The sequence below is a fragment of the Lepisma saccharinum genome, chromosome 17, assembly GCF_977018435.1.
Source record: "Lepisma saccharinum chromosome 17, izLepSacc3.1, whole genome shotgun sequence".
Classification (NCBI taxonomy): Eukaryota; Metazoa; Arthropoda; class Insecta; order Zygentoma; family Lepismatidae; genus Lepisma; species Lepisma saccharinum.
This window is the reverse complement of record NC_139245.1, coordinates 21328380-21347715: the sequence shown is the minus strand read 5'-3', so window position 1 is coordinate 21347715 and position 19336 is coordinate 21328380. Positions and strand designations below refer to the sequence as shown.

Here is a 19336-nt window from a genome sequence, read left to right as displayed (position 1 = left end):
TTTATATTTATTGCATATCTTAGAGAAAGGTTGGCATTTTCAAAATACATTTGTTAAGAATACCAACATAAAAAATATTATTTTGTCATTTCAGCATGTCAAACCTTCATATGTATATAAGTGAACAAAAAAGACAGACCTGAAATATCATCTGTAGTTTTCAAGAAATGGCATGTTACTTGTGCCACATGGTGTTGATTAGTTTGAAACCAGCCATCCTAAATTGCATATTTTAGGTGATTTCGTTTGAAGCCAGCTGCCTGCTAAAGGTTAAAGTAATAGCACTAGTCACAGACTGTAATAGAAGGGACTGAATGAAAAGTTGAAGTATAGAACAAGGAATACTACACACTCGTAATGATGTTCACTTTTGACATATGCCCCTATTTCCCTTCCAGCTTTCATCAGGAGGCTAGACAAGATTTGAAAATTTAAATATAATAAAAGGTAAGAAGGTTAAGAAAGTGAAGTTTGAAGGTAAAAAAACATAAGTGATAGTTATTCTATCACAATGTGTACTCTTTCATGTCTGATGGGTAAATGATGTTTGTGCAATTTGATTACCAAATTAGTTGGCAGGACCTCTATTAGAGACTAGCGATTACTGTCTGGGAATATCACCCACACACTAGGATAAACAGGGGACACTTCCTTTTGGGCCTTCTAACGTCATCGCCTTTTACTCAAGGGTCCCTGAGTGCAATACACGGTGGAAGCACATATTGGTTTGGATACCTCTTTAAACTGTAGGCCCAGTCCTCAAAGCCTTTCTGTGCATAAAGTGGACTTAAAAAACAAACTCAAATGACATCTCTCTCTTCAGAAAGAATACCGTCCAGGACCAGAAAATGGTTGTGAACTGAACATCATTACTTGTGTGAAAATGTTGACACATGGCATGTGAGAACTATGCTTTGACCAAGAAAACAAATGTTTTTTTTTGTGGAAAGGTATGTTAATGAGTATAATTCAAGAATTTGACCCTTCTAAATTTTGTTAACCTAATTCCATTTGTTAATGCATTCCATATTTCCTGTAGTAGAAATAATCTAATTTGTGGTTTGTATTAGAGGACTTTGTTATAAAATTTCCTTGCTGAAATTTTTGTGGGCAAAGAAAAATCTACCTCAAGAAAGTATTAAAAAAAATATTTATCTAATAAAAGGGAGGACATTGAGGATTCTTAGTTTGTGGGCATCTCAACTTCTACCAATGACAACTTGATATGTGAGCTGAAACACTGGTCCTAGAGTGGCCATTCACCCTGTGTGTTTACATCTATTTTGTTACAGATACAAATATTTATTCTTCGTTTTATAATTGTTTTGACATTTTTTTAAATCTTGATATATAAATATGAAAACACAGTTAATAGCAATGCCGATACTGAATACTGCATTGTCTAATTTGAAGTTTAGAATGTTTATAAATGCTATTATATACTTATTCCATTGGAACTATCCGTCAGTTTTATTTTTAAATATTTTAAGTTCACATATGATATAAAATATAAAAATAAATGTCACTTCATCCTAAAATAATTTTTTCCCATAACACTGGTGTAAAATAAATGTAAATTTAGAATTTTGCATAATTTCCAGGAAATTTAGACTCCCACGAAAGTGCTATGCATCATTTGTCTATTGATATAATCTTACACCAATATTTCAGTATTGGCATTGGTATCAGTTCAGCCCTAATAAATATGGTTATTGTATACTGATATGCGATACATGGATGATTGTCAGTGTATAATCAGACATTATATTAGCTTTAAACAGTGTTGAAAATAGTTTCCCTCATTCCCTCAATCAGTTATTTCTCTTCAATAGAAAATAAGATGGCACTGTGTTAACGGCTTGCTTTGGTAATTACTGATATAAATTAGAAGACTGAATCTCCATTCTTAGCCATAAAAATGACAGTCTCAAGAAAACCATGAATTATGTAGCAGATAAAAACAAAATTACAAAATAATGTATCTATATGTTTAAATATAAAATATGTGTACTCTCTTTGTCCTGAACAGCAAGTATGAAATGAAAAATATCACTGAATATTTTTCACATGTCTGTCCTAACCATGGAAATCTACTTTTCTTTATATACTACATATTTGATTGTGCATTTGTCTCTTGTACTTCATGTCTTTGTGTCGCCTCTATACTTAATACAATGTTTCAAAATGCATTTATCTAACAATTGTAAGATATATGGATTGTGTCGATGTGTCCATAAATATGTGGAATGAGCAAAAGTGGTGATTGTTTCCAAACTTTAAAATTTAGTGAAGATGCACTGTAACACCAATATACAGAACACACACAAGGCTTTACGATTAAAATGGGAAGTGATTGAATAGTGGTATTTTAATTGTTAGTGAAGAATATGTATTAGCTTAATATGTACCTATTATTGGAAGAAGGTATCTCAATGTTTATGTGAGAGAATGTGCTTTTATAACTTAAAAATTGTGTTTACGTGGATATGAAAATTTATTACCACCTTAAGTGTACAGATCTGATATAAAAGAGCAAATATTTATTGCAGAAGTTAATTATATATTCTCTTACTCAGTATATTGATTGAAAATTGGTATCTTAAAAGAAACTGCTTATCTTAATAATACTTAACTGAGAAGTTCTTCACAAATTTTATTTTTTATTGTTCTTACAATATTTAAACTCTCAAGCAGATGCCATTCTTTATGGAAAATGCTTTTTTCGTGCAGTCTTAACCAATAAAGCAAAAAAGGGTTACACATACATCATGGAAAAGACTGATTTTATGGGCAATAACATTTTCTCTGAATTTAAGTACATGTTTCATATTATTGGATTACCAGTTACAACAGTTCTTGTTTCTAGGAAGGCTCCAGTTTTAATATTGTAAATTGAAGTAAATTTGCATTTTTAGTCATGATTTCTGTCTTTATATGATAACCCATTTCTAATTTCATCGTGATATTTGATATGATAAAAATAACTATGCTGATTCCTTATTTTTTAACTAGTAGCAGCAGCAGCTTTCCTGTAAAAGAAAGGGAAAATGTAAGTAGTTTAATGCAACAATCTTTCTGTATAAGGTTATTTTATGAGGGGCTGTTAAAAAAGAGACCAGACTTTTGTCAATGTGCGCGAACCATTGTTTATAGAGAGTTCCAGCATGAGGCACTCTCTAGTAGCAATGGTCAGAAACACACTGTCGCCTGCCGCATCATGCTATGGTCACCAGTAGTCTGCTTAGAGCCACCAAAGTAAACACGTGCAGTAACCTCTCTTCACTTTCGCTTCCCAATGAAGATGGAAGACCTAGTGGAGCAGCGTGTTTGTGTGAAATTTTGCTTTAAACTGGGGAAATCGTTTAGAGAAATGTGGCAAATGCTTCAGCAAGCCTTTAGGAACGACTGTGTGACCTGATTGCAGTGTCATGAGTGGTTTTGGTGTTTCAAAGAAAGCAGAACATCGATCGAGGAAGATCTGGAAGACCTTCGACATCAACCAACAATGAACACATCGATGCTGTTCGGTCCATAATTCGCACAAATCGTCGTTTGACTGTGAGAGAGGTTGCTGAGGAAGTCTGCATCAGCAGCAGGTCATGTCACGCAATTTTGACTGAAAAACTTGACATGCATCATGTTGCTCCTAAACTCGTACCGCATCTGTTGACCGATGACCAGAAAGAGAAACATATTCACATCAGTCAAGAACTTAATCGCGCCAATGCTGACGAAGAATTCATGAAAAACATGAACTTTGGTTTATGGTTATGACATGGAAACCAAGGTGGGTTGGGAAAGATTTGCCTCGACCAAAGAAAGTGCGCATGAGTCGATCAACTAGCAAGACGTAGTGCGTCATGAATTTGTTCCTCCTGGTTGGACTGTGAACAGGGTACGTTGAGGGATGCTGTGCACAGAAAAAGGCTGAGCTGTGGAAAAACAAGAGTTGGGTCTTGCACCATGACAACGCACCAAGTCACACATCACTGCTTGTCGACCAATTTTTGACTGCTCATGGGAAAACCATCGTGCCCCACCCACCTTACTCTCCAATTGACTTATTTCTGTTTCCACAGTTGAAAAAACCTTGAAAGGATGTCATTTTGTAAGTGTAGACAAAATTCAGCAGAACATGCCAACACAGATGAGAGCTATCCCCAAAACATGTTCCAGGAGGCATCCGAACAGTGGAAGAAATGATGGGAGCACTGCAATGGGGACAAGCATGTGTAATGTTGTAATTGCAGTAATAAAGTTTGGATTGCAAAAGTCTGGTCTTTTTTGAACAGCCCACACATTGTTTTTATACCTCTTGGGGTAATCATAACAATTATTGCATGATAGGACAAACACAATAGCCCAGTCTAGTTCACTACACTCTTTGAAACTAGGTGTACTGCAGATGCATCTCAGTGTCAGGCTATTGCGAGGAAATTGTGTTCACCAGATAAATGCTGCATGCAAGAATAGTGGTGTTCGAGTTCAGAAGATTCAACAAATGCCTACCTGCTGCTTTCAACATTCATTGATAGGTTAGCACGTACCATATGAGGTGCAGACACCAAATCAACAAAGTAGATGACTCAGCGTTGCACTTTATCACCAAGATGAGTGCAGAGAGAGAAAAAGTGCAACAAACTAGGTAGGGCTAAAGATACATCCAGGGTTCAAACCTGGGACCTCTGACTTTATAGCACATTATGCTGACTACTCTGCCATTGAGTCTGGGATTTAATTTAATGTAATAGTATTTCTACTCAACAAAGAATTTCTCTGTTGATACTAGAGAACATATGTTACAATTCTTTCCAGATTTGAGTTACTTAGCCCAAAGCCCAGTATGACTTTTCAGTTAGAATATCCAGCATACAAGCCAAAAGCAGATTAATCAGTACTCTACTGGTAAAACTACCAATCTGATACATCTGTGTGCAAAATTCTGGCATCTTAAGTAAAAGGTAAAATTTCCCATGCATGTAACACTGTGCCATGAAGGCATATTTAGGGGATGATATATATGTGTATACATATTCTCGATCTCAGCCAGTTTGAAGGTGATGTGGTCAGCACTATGCTCTGGCAACCTTTACTCCCCCAAGTACCCATTGATTTGAGGCTACTATGCACTATTTTTATAGACAAAAACATATAATCCACATATCTTATTTTTGTTTATACACACTGGATCTTTTTCTAAGGTTCCATATGTTTTGTTTCAGTCACTACTTGCACATTAAATAAAAAAATTAACGAACCATTCTTGTTCTTCGAGGAACATTTACAACTTTATATCAGATCAGCCAATTTTACGTAGGTACTTTATTGATTCCGGCGAATATTAATGTCTGTCTATCCCTAATACTTACGCTGCTACGGCCTCAGATGTTGACAGTCTTGTATCCAGAGGGGTGTACACTGGTCTCTTGAGAGGAATATCAACTCCTACCTGTGGAACGTGCCCACCATAACCGGGGATGGGTGGAACATATGGTAGCCTCAATTTTTTAGCATCAGAAAGTTCAATTATCTTCTGAATCTGTTCTTCACTCAATTCCCTGGAGAGAGAGGAAAAAATACAGTGACAACATGAACAAATAGACTGTTTCTCAATTAGCAAAAGCAAATACCTAAGTAGTGAAAATTATAACAACAATTTTCTGTTTACAATTTCTACAGTAAGACTAATTATTTTCCTGTACTTTACGGTTATTAGAAGCATAAGAAAACAGTTTTTCTTTGTGACGTTTCAGGAGAACACATGCTCCTTTCATCAGACATTTATTTTCATTTTGACTAAAGATACAGTTATAACAATGGTTAGTAATTTTTTAAAAAAAAGGAATCAGTTATATAATGGATGTTGTCAATGTTACATTGTTGTAATATAGCAACTTAACTGTGAAAAAAGCAGTCTGTTTTATTTTTATTTCAGATTTTTTTAAAATTATGAATCCCAAATATCATCAGGTAATTCAAATTCATCATTGTTTTCAAAAAGTTTCTTGATGTTTTCTGTTACATTAAATTTTAAAGATGGTGGCTTACTCCATTTGTGAAAAAGAAAACTCCATACTGGATCTATGTTATCATTTTCATTATTTAATTTATTCCCGTGTTCTTCTGCAATGAACAAAGCTTCCCAGACATTCAACTCTGTGTTTCCCGTTAATCTTTTTAAAACCCTTCTCTTTTTAATCAAACGCTTCTCTTCGATGATATGAGTTGACAAACCTGTTCTTGGGTTTAGATTCATAATGTCCAAATCATGTTCGTGCCATCTTATTGCCATTTTCCTTGCTGTTTGTCCCACATAATCCTTTATGCTTGTAATAACCGTAAACTACAGGAAAATAATTCTATAATGCAAGCAATGCGTACATACAAGAAAAACTATTACAGTAAGACTGTTATAATATGTTATAAATCAATAATTGTGGAAATAAAACATTATGTTGGGCATTCCTAATGGCATAGTAGAAATGCTGTTTCCTTTTTAATCAAAAGGTCCCAGGTTTGATCCTTGGTGGAGGCACAATGCACAGTGGTTCTCATGCCACTTCAAACCGTAGGACCAGTCTCAATTAGCTACCTAAGCATAGCATCGACTTACAACAAACTTTCAAAACATATACTGTGGTGTCCTTCTGATGTAACTTGTCTTTTTTGTGTGTGCAAGGGGGGGGGGGGGGGTCAAGGTATTAATGCTTAAACATTTCATTTTTCATAGCTCTGACTCTGTAGAGATATCAGTGGTATTATTGCTCATCACCACATTCAATCTGAATCCACGATTTGTTGCCTCATTCCTGAATCAACAGTTCATTACCTGTTCTCAAGTATTGAAATCACACAACCAGGTTCTTGAATTCATAATACATGACCAAGTTCTTAAATCCAGAATTAGCTCCCAAAAAACTGGGAATTGCCTCCTAATTCTTGAATTGTGGCTTTGTTATCCAAACACTGGATTCATTACCAATATCTTGATTTAATTCATTACCCAAATCTTAAAAAAATAGGATTTGCCCATCCACACTAGGGATCTGAATATTATAGACCCTTCTGTGTCCTCTGCACAAGGTGCTCGGTAGCCATACTTTTTTTTTTCTTTCCCAGAGTACTGTTTTGAATGAAGGCTTTCACATGAAGAAACTGAAATTTGTCAAGAGTGTATATGCTTCCCCACAATTGGTCACTAGCACAATTGGTTTTGTGGCTTTCAACAGAGTTTCCTTGGTATCGTTTCTACACTGGGATGAGTTTTGGAATGGCACATGGCCCATTACCACTCGACCAACAGCAAAGATGAAATTGTGCTGCCCTCTATGGCAGAGTGGTCAGTGTAACATGCTATGAAGCCAGATGTCCTAAGTTTGAACCCTGAACATTGTGTTTGTCCCATCATCCATTTCATCACTCATCCTTAGTATCTGCAATTAACTGAAGACACTAAGAATTAGTGTAACAAAAAAAAAAAAACAACACCAAAAGCTACTTTCAGTACCAATGATTGATAATCAGTATGTCAATTTAATCACAACTTTTATGTAACACACTTCAGTTACTTGAGCTAGATAACCATAAAAAATGTGGTCCCCCAGTCATTATTTAACCTGCGACTGTTTATGCCAAGAGCAAACTCGCAAACCATTACACAACCTGGGGACCAATTTGCATTATTTATCACAAAAATAATAGTGAAATACTTACAAAGGTTTCTTCTTTGGAGCCTGCCTGTAACGCTCCCAGAATGCACATGTGGGATCCACAATATTGCGGTCCTGAACCTCATCCCATTTCAGGGATGCTTCATGCCATCCTTCAGGAATTGGATCTGGTGGCATTTTGAATCTTACCTGGAAGATGGTGCAAATCAAAAATTAAACATGCTTGTGATGACAACTGCGGACACACCGAAAAAATCTTTCTGTATTCTTAAGCTCATCGCCCACTGAGATGGGGAGAAATGCAACAACAGAACTTCTTTTGTCTTCTTCTATTGAATTCAAATGGTGTAACGCCCACTACAGTGAAATGCGCAGAGCCGAAGCATGGAATTTCCATGCCAGAAGTCTGCAGGTTTCTAGAATGAAAAATTTTCCGTTGGCCACATCTCTTCGTAGCTCCGGCTAGCATCATGCTTGACTCTGCTGTAGCTGAGCATGGAAAATGTTCCACGAGGCAGCACGGTATGTGGGCAGACTACCCTCAGAAAAGCACATGGAATTTCCACTCGGAGATTTGGGGTGGCATGTTTCTGCTGTCTCAGTGAGCGAATAGCTTTGGGAATATTCCTAGATCATGGTTTAGAGTTTCCTTCCACAAGAACAAAGAGTTGAGCATTTTCAGATTAAAATATGCTTTTATGCCATGAACCAGCATAATTGATATATTAGAGCTGAACAAATAGTGTTATTTATTCCTATAGAGTAACAATTTACTTATTTAGAATATTTTTAAACGTTTTTATTTAGTATTCCACTTTGTAAGTTCACATATGGCATAACGAGAATAATAGCTGTTATTTAGTTATGCAAATTTTATGTACCTTTCAGGATATTTAGACTCCATGAAAGTGTCACATGGTGTTTTTTTTTTTAAGTCCACAACATACCATGACACTGAAGAATTGTCAGCCTATATTGTTGCTTAAATTCAAACCAATACTTTCTGATATCAATTCATCGATATCAGCTCAGCCATAATATAATTTTGTTTTAAAAGTAATGCACATACTGTTGTTTTTATTGTTGCTATATTTCAACAGATCAAATACACTGAGTGCTCATTGAATTGTGACCACCCCTCCAAACAACAAGGAACGGCCCAACAGCTGCTCTGATCACATGACCACCCTGACTGGAAGTACCGTGGTGAATGTATACACACAACGCTACATGTTAGTTGAACAGCACACGTTAAAATGGGAGGTGGTCAGGATTTGTCGTCGTTCCAAAAGGGCATGATTGTGGGTGCCCCAGCATCAGGTGCATCAATAACCCAGGCAGCAACACTGGTCGGATGTGCCCGTTCCAGTGAAGGTGTACAGAGTGTGGCAAGAAAATGGGGCAACAACCACCAACAGACAGAATTGCAAGTGCGTACAGAAGATGACACAGCGGGGAGAGCATCGAGTCAAAAGGCTCGTGACAGCTGAACACACCATCAGCATCATGGAATTACTGGACCAATACAAGACTGGGCACCCACATCCCACACAACTGTGCGGCACACGCTCGGGCCCACAAGCATGCTGACTGGACCGTGGACGATTGGAAAGGGTGTGTTGGTCTGATGAATCACGGTTTGCTACACCACTGTGATGGGCGTGTGCATGTGTGGTGCCAACAGCATGAGCCTATGGACCCTTCCTGCATGGTGTGCTGTACAGGCAGGTGGGGGTGGGTGTATGGCGTGGGGTTGCTTCTGTTGGCATGGACTGGGACCATTGGTGTGTATGGACGACCGTGTGAGATCTGTTGTGTATCGGGAGGTGTTAGGGGACCACTTACATCCCACAATGCAACACAGGGATGGCATTTTCCAGGATGACAATGCATGGTGCCACCAAGGTGGGACTGTACTTGCTTGGCTGGAGGAACATTCCACAGAGATGAGTATATGAATTGGCCCCCTAACTCCCATAGAGCATCTGTGGGATATTGTGGAACGAGCTCTTCGAACTATGCATCCTGCACCGACAGTTGGCTTGTTATGGGATGCCATAAGGAATATATGGTGTCAGATCCCCCGTAGAGACATATCAGCACCTCATGGAATCCATGCCATGTTGTGTCCAGTCCGTCTGCCGAATCAAAGGTGGACCAACAAAGTATTATGTAGGTGGTCGCAATTCAGTGAGCACTCAGTGTATTTGTCATAAGATAATTGTAGATGGAAATTCTATCACATGTTATATGTTTTGTGAATATGTAACTTTAATCATAGGCAATATTTTGAATATTATTCTTTTGCATGTTTGACTTATTTTTTTTCCAAATTGAGCTGTAAAAGTATGGATACTGAAGTAGGGTATACCCACTACAGTGCAAGCTGCCATACATGTGCTCAGGAATATCCCCAGTATTGGTTGCCTTGCAATTAAAGAGGTCCAAGGTTCAATTCACAGTGGTGGAGAAAATTGTGAGGCTTGGGTCCCACATTAAATTGTGGATCTGGTTACAATTAGCATATCCTTTTAAAATAGTGAACTTGCTATAAACAGTTTTTTTAATGTCCACAATATAACACTGGTCTCATAATTAGGGCTGAGCCGATACCAATACATCAATTGAAATTTTTCCAACAATGCCTTTGTTTTTGAGTCGCTAGAAGCAACATTTGTTCCTTTGCAAAGGTTTGTTTGCCCTTACTTGTGACATGTTGGAAGGCCAGCACAAGTTTTGAACATAGATTTTCCAAGAATGCTGGACAAATTCCCACCCTACTGGTAAGCTGCTGATTGACAAGATCAAAGGCATGGGAAAAGTGAAAGCTGTACCCAAACTTCTCTAAGGCATGTAACTCCTTGGTAAAGGCTGTGTGGTCATTTTCAATTCCTGCTCACTCTCTCATGATGTAAGAAAGGTGGAAGTTTTTAAAACTAGGATTACTATCATGCTGGGCTGTTTCCGGGCCAGTTGTTGGTGGAGTTTTTCAGACGGATGAAGGTTGTGAATGTGGAATTCGTTTTATCTATGTTCAGTGGGGAAGGAAGGTTGTGGATTCAATTTCTTCCCTTCTGTGTAAGTCTTTCATGTGATGGTATCGGCCGATACTGCAGTGACAGAGAATAAGGGAGAGCAGGCCAGATGAGCGTTACTTTAATAACTGTCCCTTTTCTCCCTCTCCCATCAACCCAAACGACAAAAATGAATAGTGTTTACATGCAGGGGTTTATCCATAATTTTCCATTTTAGGGGAGAGGGGGCTGTAAGTTCATATTTAAGTATAAATTTAGAGCCAAAATGGCCATAAAATGAGCCTTCATGAAAAAATTTATGGGGGCATTTAGGAAATTTGGGGGTGTTGGGGGTTGTTGGGTGTATGTGGATAAATCACTGAATTACTGTTTACACGAACTTGAAAAAAGAGACACATTCCACCGAATTTTATGTGTAACTACAACACTTTAAAAAGTCTTGCAACATTTCAAAAACCTCTTTCTTTGCATCATCTGGGTCTAGAGAGAAGTTCACATAAAAAAATTACCAAATGTCACATAACATTATAAAGTATTATAATGCTGCATGAAAATAACTTGGGAGTTATTTAATGCCATTAAAGAAATGTGATGAGTTAGTATGACTCGTTATCTAGCCTTTGTTATTTTATACTGGAATTACACGAGCATCGGAATCTGTGAGAGTATTGGTTTCTGTATTGGTTCGAAGTGGTATTGGCTCAGCCATACTCATAATATCTAAATGCTCAATAACACACATTTAAAATTGAAAACATTACAAGAAATAAAAATGCAGTACGACCTGGAAAGTCTTGTGTATACATTTATAACTATTCAGTGTTTACACAGGCCTTCACTTTGACCTGTATATAATACTTACAGACTGTTTGGATACGTCAGTTTTCCCAGGAGTTGGTTTTTCTGAGCAAGGCAAGGCAGCTTCCTTGAAACTCCTCTCTGTAGTTGTGCTGTAGATGAATTCATGCAATGGTGAAAATTCATCAGGGAGATGTACTGTAGGTGGAATAACTGGTAAGGATTTGGCTTGAGGAGCTGGAATTTCTGCAGGAGGGCATTTTGGAGGCACAGGGGGCATTTCCTGAAAGAGTAATGATAAAGTAAAATAAAAATATGAATGGGATAGAGTAATAGGTATGCTATCAATATTGAGATAGAATAGGGTAGCTTCTGTAGCACTAGGACAAAATCCACAAGTAAATTTGATGTTAAAATTTGTTTAAAATGTGTCAGAATATGTGGTTACTGCTAGGCTTCAACCATTAAAAGATTTAAGTAGACATTGCTAATTATGTTGTATTGTTTTATTGTATTTCACATTGTTGTCTAGCAGGAAACACGTCTGAACAATAACATATGTCTTTGCATGTAGCATTTCCCACTTCTCCTGTGTGCTAAAACAAAACAACTACGGTCAAGTTTCATTAGTTTTGGACATTCTCGAAGAATTTTCCATTTCTGATTTTTTTTTTAAATTTCCTGGCATCGATAATACTTGCACAAGGACCACATTCAAAAAAATTCATGGTCAGTAGAAAATATATTGATTAAAAGATGGCTTTGGTGGGAAAAATGAACAACAAAAATGGAATGCTGATGCTGGTTACAAATAACTTTTCTATGACTAAATTTTGCTACAAATAACTTTTCTAAGAACAAATTCTATCTCCACCTTCTAGTTATACGATTTTCTTTTGCATTGTTACTGTGTGATGTTCTTTATGTTCATTTTTTTTTTTTTTTTACTGACAGTGCTTACTCATGGTTGCATGTATTAGGTCATTGCACATGAAATGTCAGCTTTGGTTGTGAAACTTCAAAAAGTAACATGGTGGAAAGGAACTTTTATTAATCAAAATAGGCACCATTAGATGCTATACACTTCTCCCAGTGAGATACTAGTGCATTAATGCCACTTTCGTAGAAGTTTGACATTCTGGACTGAAGAAACTCCTCATAGGCATTTTTGACAGGTGCTTCATTGCAATAGCAGCTCCTGCCTATTCGCACACACACACCCAAATGAAAGTGTAATGCAATTAATGTTTTATTATATTTATTCACTGAACGCCAATTTCTTCAAAACATCAAATATTCTTAGGCCATTTCCTTCACTTTCCATTTACTTCCTTACTCCAGTGTTTCTGTCCGAGTTTCTCTCGCATTGAATGTGGGTTGCATTCGCACATTTCAAAGAGCTACATACTGGTGCAGTTTTCAGCAGCGAGTAGAGAAAGCAAAAAGGCTCTTCTGGCTTGGCCCAATGGAATGTTGGACTCGCTTCGCACAAAAAACTGCGAGTTACTACCTTCTTCCATTATGTAATGTTGCAATCCTTTTTCATTCCTTACTGTGTGAACGAGTCGAGAGCAACCCACACATCATTGCAAATTGAGGGATTATTTTTAGAAAGAGAAATTTGGATATCGTCCTCATCTCATGCTGTTCCAAGTATGGCAGTGTTCTAGAAATCTGCTAGCATTTAGGAACTTGTCTTGAAAGAGGAAAGGGTGGAGAAGAAAGGGGAGGGAGAAACAGCTGACAGCGAAACCGGAGTTAGAAACAAAATGTTGCATTGTAATAATGAGCTTTGTATGATTGTATACAATCGGAGAACATTAAATCTGGGTTCCACTGTAATTTGATTCTGGCTATATTTGGAGGGAGTGGAGCAGTCCTTAAGAAAATGTATACTTTAAAAAAAATTCATGAAATTTCAGAACATTTCTTTCTGTTCTTCAATTCTTTTCCTGTTTGCCAAACAAAAACTTTGTCTTTCCCCTTCTTGAAAGAGTACAAATTGAATGGGGATGGGAGTTACGTTTCTGCCAATGCAATGTTTCTGTCAACAAAGCCACACATTTTCATAGGTGTCAACAGATTGTAGAAAGAGATCAAAGTGACTAAAGGGCAGTGAAGGGTGTGTGTGGTGATTGAGTGGTGCCATTTTTACCATGTGACAACAAAGATGTCCTGTACAGTTGCACTCTTGCCCTTTGAGTTTTGAGTAAACACGAGATGTGTTGCTTTGCTTTAGGAAACATATTATTCTCCGAAATTATCAATAAAAAGTGTGTCATTTTTGCAACAAGAGTGTCACACATATCAAGCAACATGCAGGTACTGTTTTGGACTTTCATGTTATGGTGTTGCCTAGATGGGTGGCCAGACAAATTCAGAAGTTCGTAAAAAAAATGTTTTTTTGACTTGCTTCTTTTTGTACTTAATGAAGAAAAATGCTTTTTCTTGATCAAAGGCTTCATATGAACCGAACAAGACAAGTTCTGAAATATTATTTTTTTTAAAAAAAAACATAATGGAATTTTAAATTTCCTGCTAAGAACATGCTCAGCGTTAGCACAAATATCAGGACAAAAAACCTCGTCATTAAAGGGAGTGGGTATCAACAATATTTTCCTCTTATAAATCAGTATGAGCTATCTATCTACACTCTCTCTCTCTCTCTTTCTCTCACTCACTCACACTCACACACACACACACACAAAATACTTATACCCACCAGCATGACATGTTTGTCAGAGGGACTGGTCTCAATGATAGGCTTCCGATCCACATATACACGTAAGGGAAGCTGGCCATGTCTGATGCTATGTGCCTGAAGTGTCTCCGAATCCTTAAAACACTTCCTTGCTGGATAAGTCCTTAGTTTTTCATCCCTGTTGCGTGGCCAGGTTTCAATGCCAGGGTAGGGGACTTTATGCCATACGTAAGCATCATTGTATGTACTTAAATAGGGAAATTTCTCCTGAAAATTATAATCTGCTTGCATGATGAAAGATCCGTTTCACTTCCCTGGAAACCAAAAATAAGTAATAAACAACATACATTGTAATTGTTTAACTTAAAAAAAAATGAGATTGAAAAGTTAGTAGCTCAGGAACAGTTTTAATGAGGCCTTGGCATTCCATGCTAGAGTTCTATAAACCGAGCTACTTATTGCTACTATGCTGTATGGACAATGTGCATGGACAGGCATCCTGTACCTTTCTGCTGACATTTACTATTAGTCAGGTGACTAGACAAGTGGCATGCTCCAAATTTTCAAAAAGGGGGAGGGGATTATGTATTATTTTTTTGCAGCCTGCCCTACATTTTACCATATTTTCCAGCATTTAAAGTTATTTATTTTGGAGATGCTGAGCCAAGGTGGGTTTTAACAGCCATAACCCCCACCCACCTGGCATGCCACTAGACCAGACGTCATCGTATTCCAAGAGATATCTTCAGGATGCGTAATTATCCTGGCTTTTCACTATCTTCAGGATGCGTAATTATCCTGGCTTTTCACTCACAAGCAAAATCCATACTTTCCGAGTAATTTGGTTTTGTCGCTGACGGTAGCACAACATATGAAGTGTATTAAAAATATATTTTCACAGTTCAATGGAAAGAAGTGCTGGATCATTGACCTCCATCAGAACATGCCCTGAATAGACACATGCATCATGTGGTAACCATCGTTTTGATTTTTTTAATGCAGATGTTTGTTTTTCCACTATTAAAGATCCACTGATATCTGTGCACTTAGTGAGGTTTTACAGTTGAGGAGTTGAAAACTTTCAATAGTAATAATGTGTCCCAGTTTTGTCCCTGAGAATCTGGTCATCCTAACTGGATGTGAAAAAAAAAAATAGTTCAATTCACGTACCACATGAGGCAATTATACTCACAGTACATCACCTGAACATGTGAATGCCCATGCAAACATGACTTAAGCAGACATATACGTACATTTGATATACAATGCTTTGATGATGTGACATTACCACTACATAACTATGCTACATCCTGAATATCACTAGAAGTTTGCCAGAAAAGAAGGCACATGATGTCCATATTTTCAACCAATGGCTGAATGCTACGAAGCAAGGAACCCAGTTTGAATCTGGGATGAGGTTGAACATTTCATTGCGTTTGTTCACCTATTTGATCAATTCATTAATCATCATCATTATCATGATTAACCTAGAGAGGGAAAAATACAACATAAAATAACCATTAATAATACAAAAAATTAATGACACTGTTCTCAAAGATCTGAATTTATGAACCAAATATCATTGCAGACACCCTACTGTGTGAACTCATATATACACAGTGTTTCATAATCCCTCCAGGATTTTGAAGTTTGGCCATGTAGTAGTAAACACACACACAAGAGATGCAAGCATGCCAACAAATAGGGGTAATGTACATGTTTGTCTCGTGGCCCACTTATCCGTTTCTTCACTAGGAGCAGTAGCATACAAACATGGCATTTTCTGGTGAACTGAAAGATTTTTGTGTCCTGCAATTTGCTACAACTGACAATTCTTAGTGCAACGTGGTTATTGAACCAAGCATCATACGGAACCACCAACAGACGCAATAATAAGAGACTGGCATAGGAAATTAGAGGAAATGGATGCAGTTGCAACCATCGACATTGATATGTTGGAACATGTGTGGCATAAGCTAGATTACAGGACTGACATTTGTCAAGACACCAAGGGAAGACACAGTGAACATTTGCAAGGTAGGTTAAAAATGTCGATATTTACTCTTTTCACTGACATGTTCTCATTCCTGTGGGTGAGTTGGCCCAAGCTACTCACATTTGAAATCCCAGAGGGACTTATGAAATGCCCTGCCCTGCATGATAGATTACAAAATGTCATTCCAACATCTACGATCTACAATTTTATAACAAAGACAAAGCAGGTATAAAGCATTGTACATTGTAACAACAGTGTATATTTTTATCTGTTAATAAGCACAGTACAACAATAAAATTCCAATGTTGTGCAGGTTGCCCAACAGCACTGTGAAGGAAGGAAATAGAGGAACTGCAGGTGGGAAGCCATGAAACATCGGAATTTTAATGTTTTGCTGTGAGCTGTGTTATATTCTGTTTCTGATTATCATCAAGTAAGAACATGCTCTATCCAGCACCAGATGTAAGATATGTAAGTGAGTAATAACAACAAAGGCTTTTTTTTTTTATTCATAAAACTCTCGCCTTGTGCATATACCTAAGTATATGAATTCACACCACAGATTAAGTTTCTAGTCAACATTGGCAACATATAATGACCCAGAGTCTGATGTATCACTAGATGTAATAAGTTGAAGAAGAGAGAATCTATTATTGGTGTCTTGCACAATTTCCTTTTGTTTGTGTTTTTTAGGCTTCGTCACATTTTCTTCACTTTTCTTTTCTTTCACAGTTGACTGTTTCTCCTCCTTCTTCTTCCTCTTCTGTCGTCTTCTACTGATTTTAATTACTTCTAAATCTGGACACTGACAGATAATCTGTTGTTCAAGAATTTTATACAATGCATAAACAGATGGTCCACACTTGAAAAAACTATCCAAGTATGAATTCACATTGGGCTCTTGACTTAAGTTCGTCATCATATTGTATGTAAATGTCCCGCTAAACAACCGAGACACTTTGCACTGTGCAAGGGGATAATCAAGCAATGCATTGAGATACATCGCATGCTCAACACAACTCTGGAGTTGAGCAAAGGAGTGGACAAATATTCTATGGAATTTTTTCATATTATGAATTAGCATTTGGTCCATATGATAAAATGGAACAAACGCATACGAAAGCATCTTGCAGTCTTCTCCAGTGACATTTTCCACGGCTTCATTAATGCTCTTGTCTAAAAGATTTGTCTTTGTGGATTGACATTTTTGATCCTGTCTGCTCTGCTCAATTTCCAAGAACTTCTCTTTTACTTTTTTCGAGAAGTTACGCCTTGTTCTGTGGATCCCTGCATGACAATCTACTACACTCAAGGCAATGACGCACAATAGAACAGTAATGACATGGCAATTGGTAATATTTAGTTCCGCATTTCTGCACCAAAACAGAACACAGGCCAAATAGAGTTTCCACTCATCTGGTAACTTGTCTAAAAATTCTTGGTCTGAATCACTTACCTGAAGAACTTCAAACAACAATAACTGCTTGTTATGTATAGGTACATCATTCAAAGCATCAAGCAATGGAAGTTTACCAAACACTGGCAACCTATCGATAGTGTTTACTCGGAATTTTTCCAACCCTCCAGAGCCACGGGTAACATATTCCAACTGCCTACTTTTGGCAAGGTCATGTGGCAGAAGTAAACTATAGAGGACCTGCAAAATAGTGAAACTTATTTTATGGGAAGTGGCATAAGAATAACATTCAGCTTGGGGTGCGAGAAAACAACTGCGGCGGTTTATGATATCAATAAACATTGAAGGAAAGTTTCCATTTCGATACTTCTTCATGAACCAGGACGGAAGAGGTTTCCCATCAAGCTGCATCACATCTGTCTCAGACATCTTGTTCACATTTAAGCACACCTCTTCGTTTTCTGAAGCTGAATCTTCACTGTCTTCATCTTCACCCTCGGAATCACTCATGTTGGCTTCCGAACCAGACTTTGACACTGTTTCACTTGCCGATTCATCACAAATCTCTTCCTCGTCTTCACTCTTGGCGTCACTCCCATCTGATATGTTCAGGCAATCGATGCTGAATTCCACAGAAGTTCCAACTGGAATTTCTGCATTGATTTTGCTGTTAGGTATGTCAAGGCAAGACAGCAGATCACTTGTACACTTCGTGTAAACTTTGATGTTCTCTTCGATAGTTAACATGAGCTGTTGCCTCTGCTTCTTCTTCATATGATTCAGGATCTAAACATAAGAATACATTGTTTTAACACATGTATTACCTTATAATTTGGCACACACAGGAGATGCATTATGTAGAAGTTGTAGCGAAAAATGCAGCAGACTTGACCAGAACTCAAATTTGTTTCTCTGGAATACTGTACCAATGCTCTACCAAAAAAGCCAGTCCTAGCTTCGCTTGATTTTTCACTGTTGATGATTCACCTGTGTGGAATTGTATCTGAAAATGCTACCACAATGGAAAAGCCTTTGAAACACTGATGACATCGACAGTGCCTAGTTTCTCCCAGTGAGTTGTAAATTGCACAGAGACAATTCCACACAAGTAAAAAAGCCCGGGATGGCTCGGTAGCTCCGTTGGTAGATTAATGGCATAGTATGCCAGAAACCCAGATTTGACTCCTGGTTGAGCCTGCATTTCTTGCTAAAATTTCTACAAAGTACCCATATATTTTTTAAAAAATTATATATTTTCTAAATTTTAGTAACACCATGCAATCTTAGGTTGTGGTGATTCACTGTCCTTGGCTCAACTACTGACTGTGTAGTTTCAATGCCAACATGATACTTGTATTTGTATTTTTAGTTATGCTACGACGTGCTTTTCAAAAATAAGGGCCGATTGCTTATATCAAAAAAGAAAAGAAGTCTAGCAACACTGTATTGGTGGTTACAAACACGTACATATCTACTTCATTTCTCAACATAGTCATCATTACTTCCAAATAAATTTGATACCGTTACAACCTTATTTATACCCTCTGCATATAAGTTCGCTACCTGGGAGTTCAGCCAATCCAACACTGCCCATTTTAACACCTCAGTTTCTTAAATCGTTAAGATGCAAGCCACTTTTTGAGGTGCAGGAAAATGTGATAGTCATTAAGTGCAAGGCCTGGACTATACGGGAGTGATCAAAAAGTTCCCATTTGAAAC

The 19336-nt window shown here is 37.5% G+C and overlaps 2 protein-coding genes across 7 annotated transcripts in view; one reads left to right on the top strand and one right to left on the bottom strand.

Annotated features, from left to right (window-relative positions):
• The window catches only part of c11.1 (maestro heat like repeat family protein c11.1), an 89273-nt gene extending 77609 nt beyond the window's left edge, over window positions 1-11664 (top strand). Inside the window, exon 30 of one of the 2 annotated variants that reach the window (XM_083139066.1) lies at window positions 11570-11664. The gene's annotated coding sequence lies outside the window, so the exon portion shown is untranslated. Of the gene's footprint in view, window positions 1-94; window positions 2922-11569 lie in introns of those variants that run through there. The other variant, XM_083139065.1, reaches the window with a different exon arrangement.
• The window catches only part of LOC146001576 (uncharacterized), a 27281-nt gene continuing 10784 nt past the window's right edge, over window positions 2840-19336 (bottom strand). For 3 of the 5 annotated variants that reach the window (XM_083139069.1, XM_083139070.1, XM_083139068.1), the window contains exons 2-6: window positions 14226-14518; window positions 11568-11786; window positions 7714-7859; window positions 5370-5558; window positions 2840-3029 (exon numbers count right to left, since the gene is read on the bottom strand). In XM_083139069.1, coding sequence (XP_082995195.1) covers window positions 3005-3029; window positions 5370-5558; window positions 7714-7859; window positions 11568-11786; window positions 14226-14495 — 849 coding nt within the window. In that variant the 5' untranslated portion in view covers window positions 14496-14518 and the 3' untranslated portion in view covers window positions 2840-3004. Of the gene's footprint in view, window positions 3030-5369; window positions 5559-7713; window positions 7860-11567; window positions 11787-14225; window positions 18404-19336 lie in introns of those variants that run through there. The other 2 variants (XR_014443582.1, XR_014443581.1) reach the window with 1 other exon arrangement.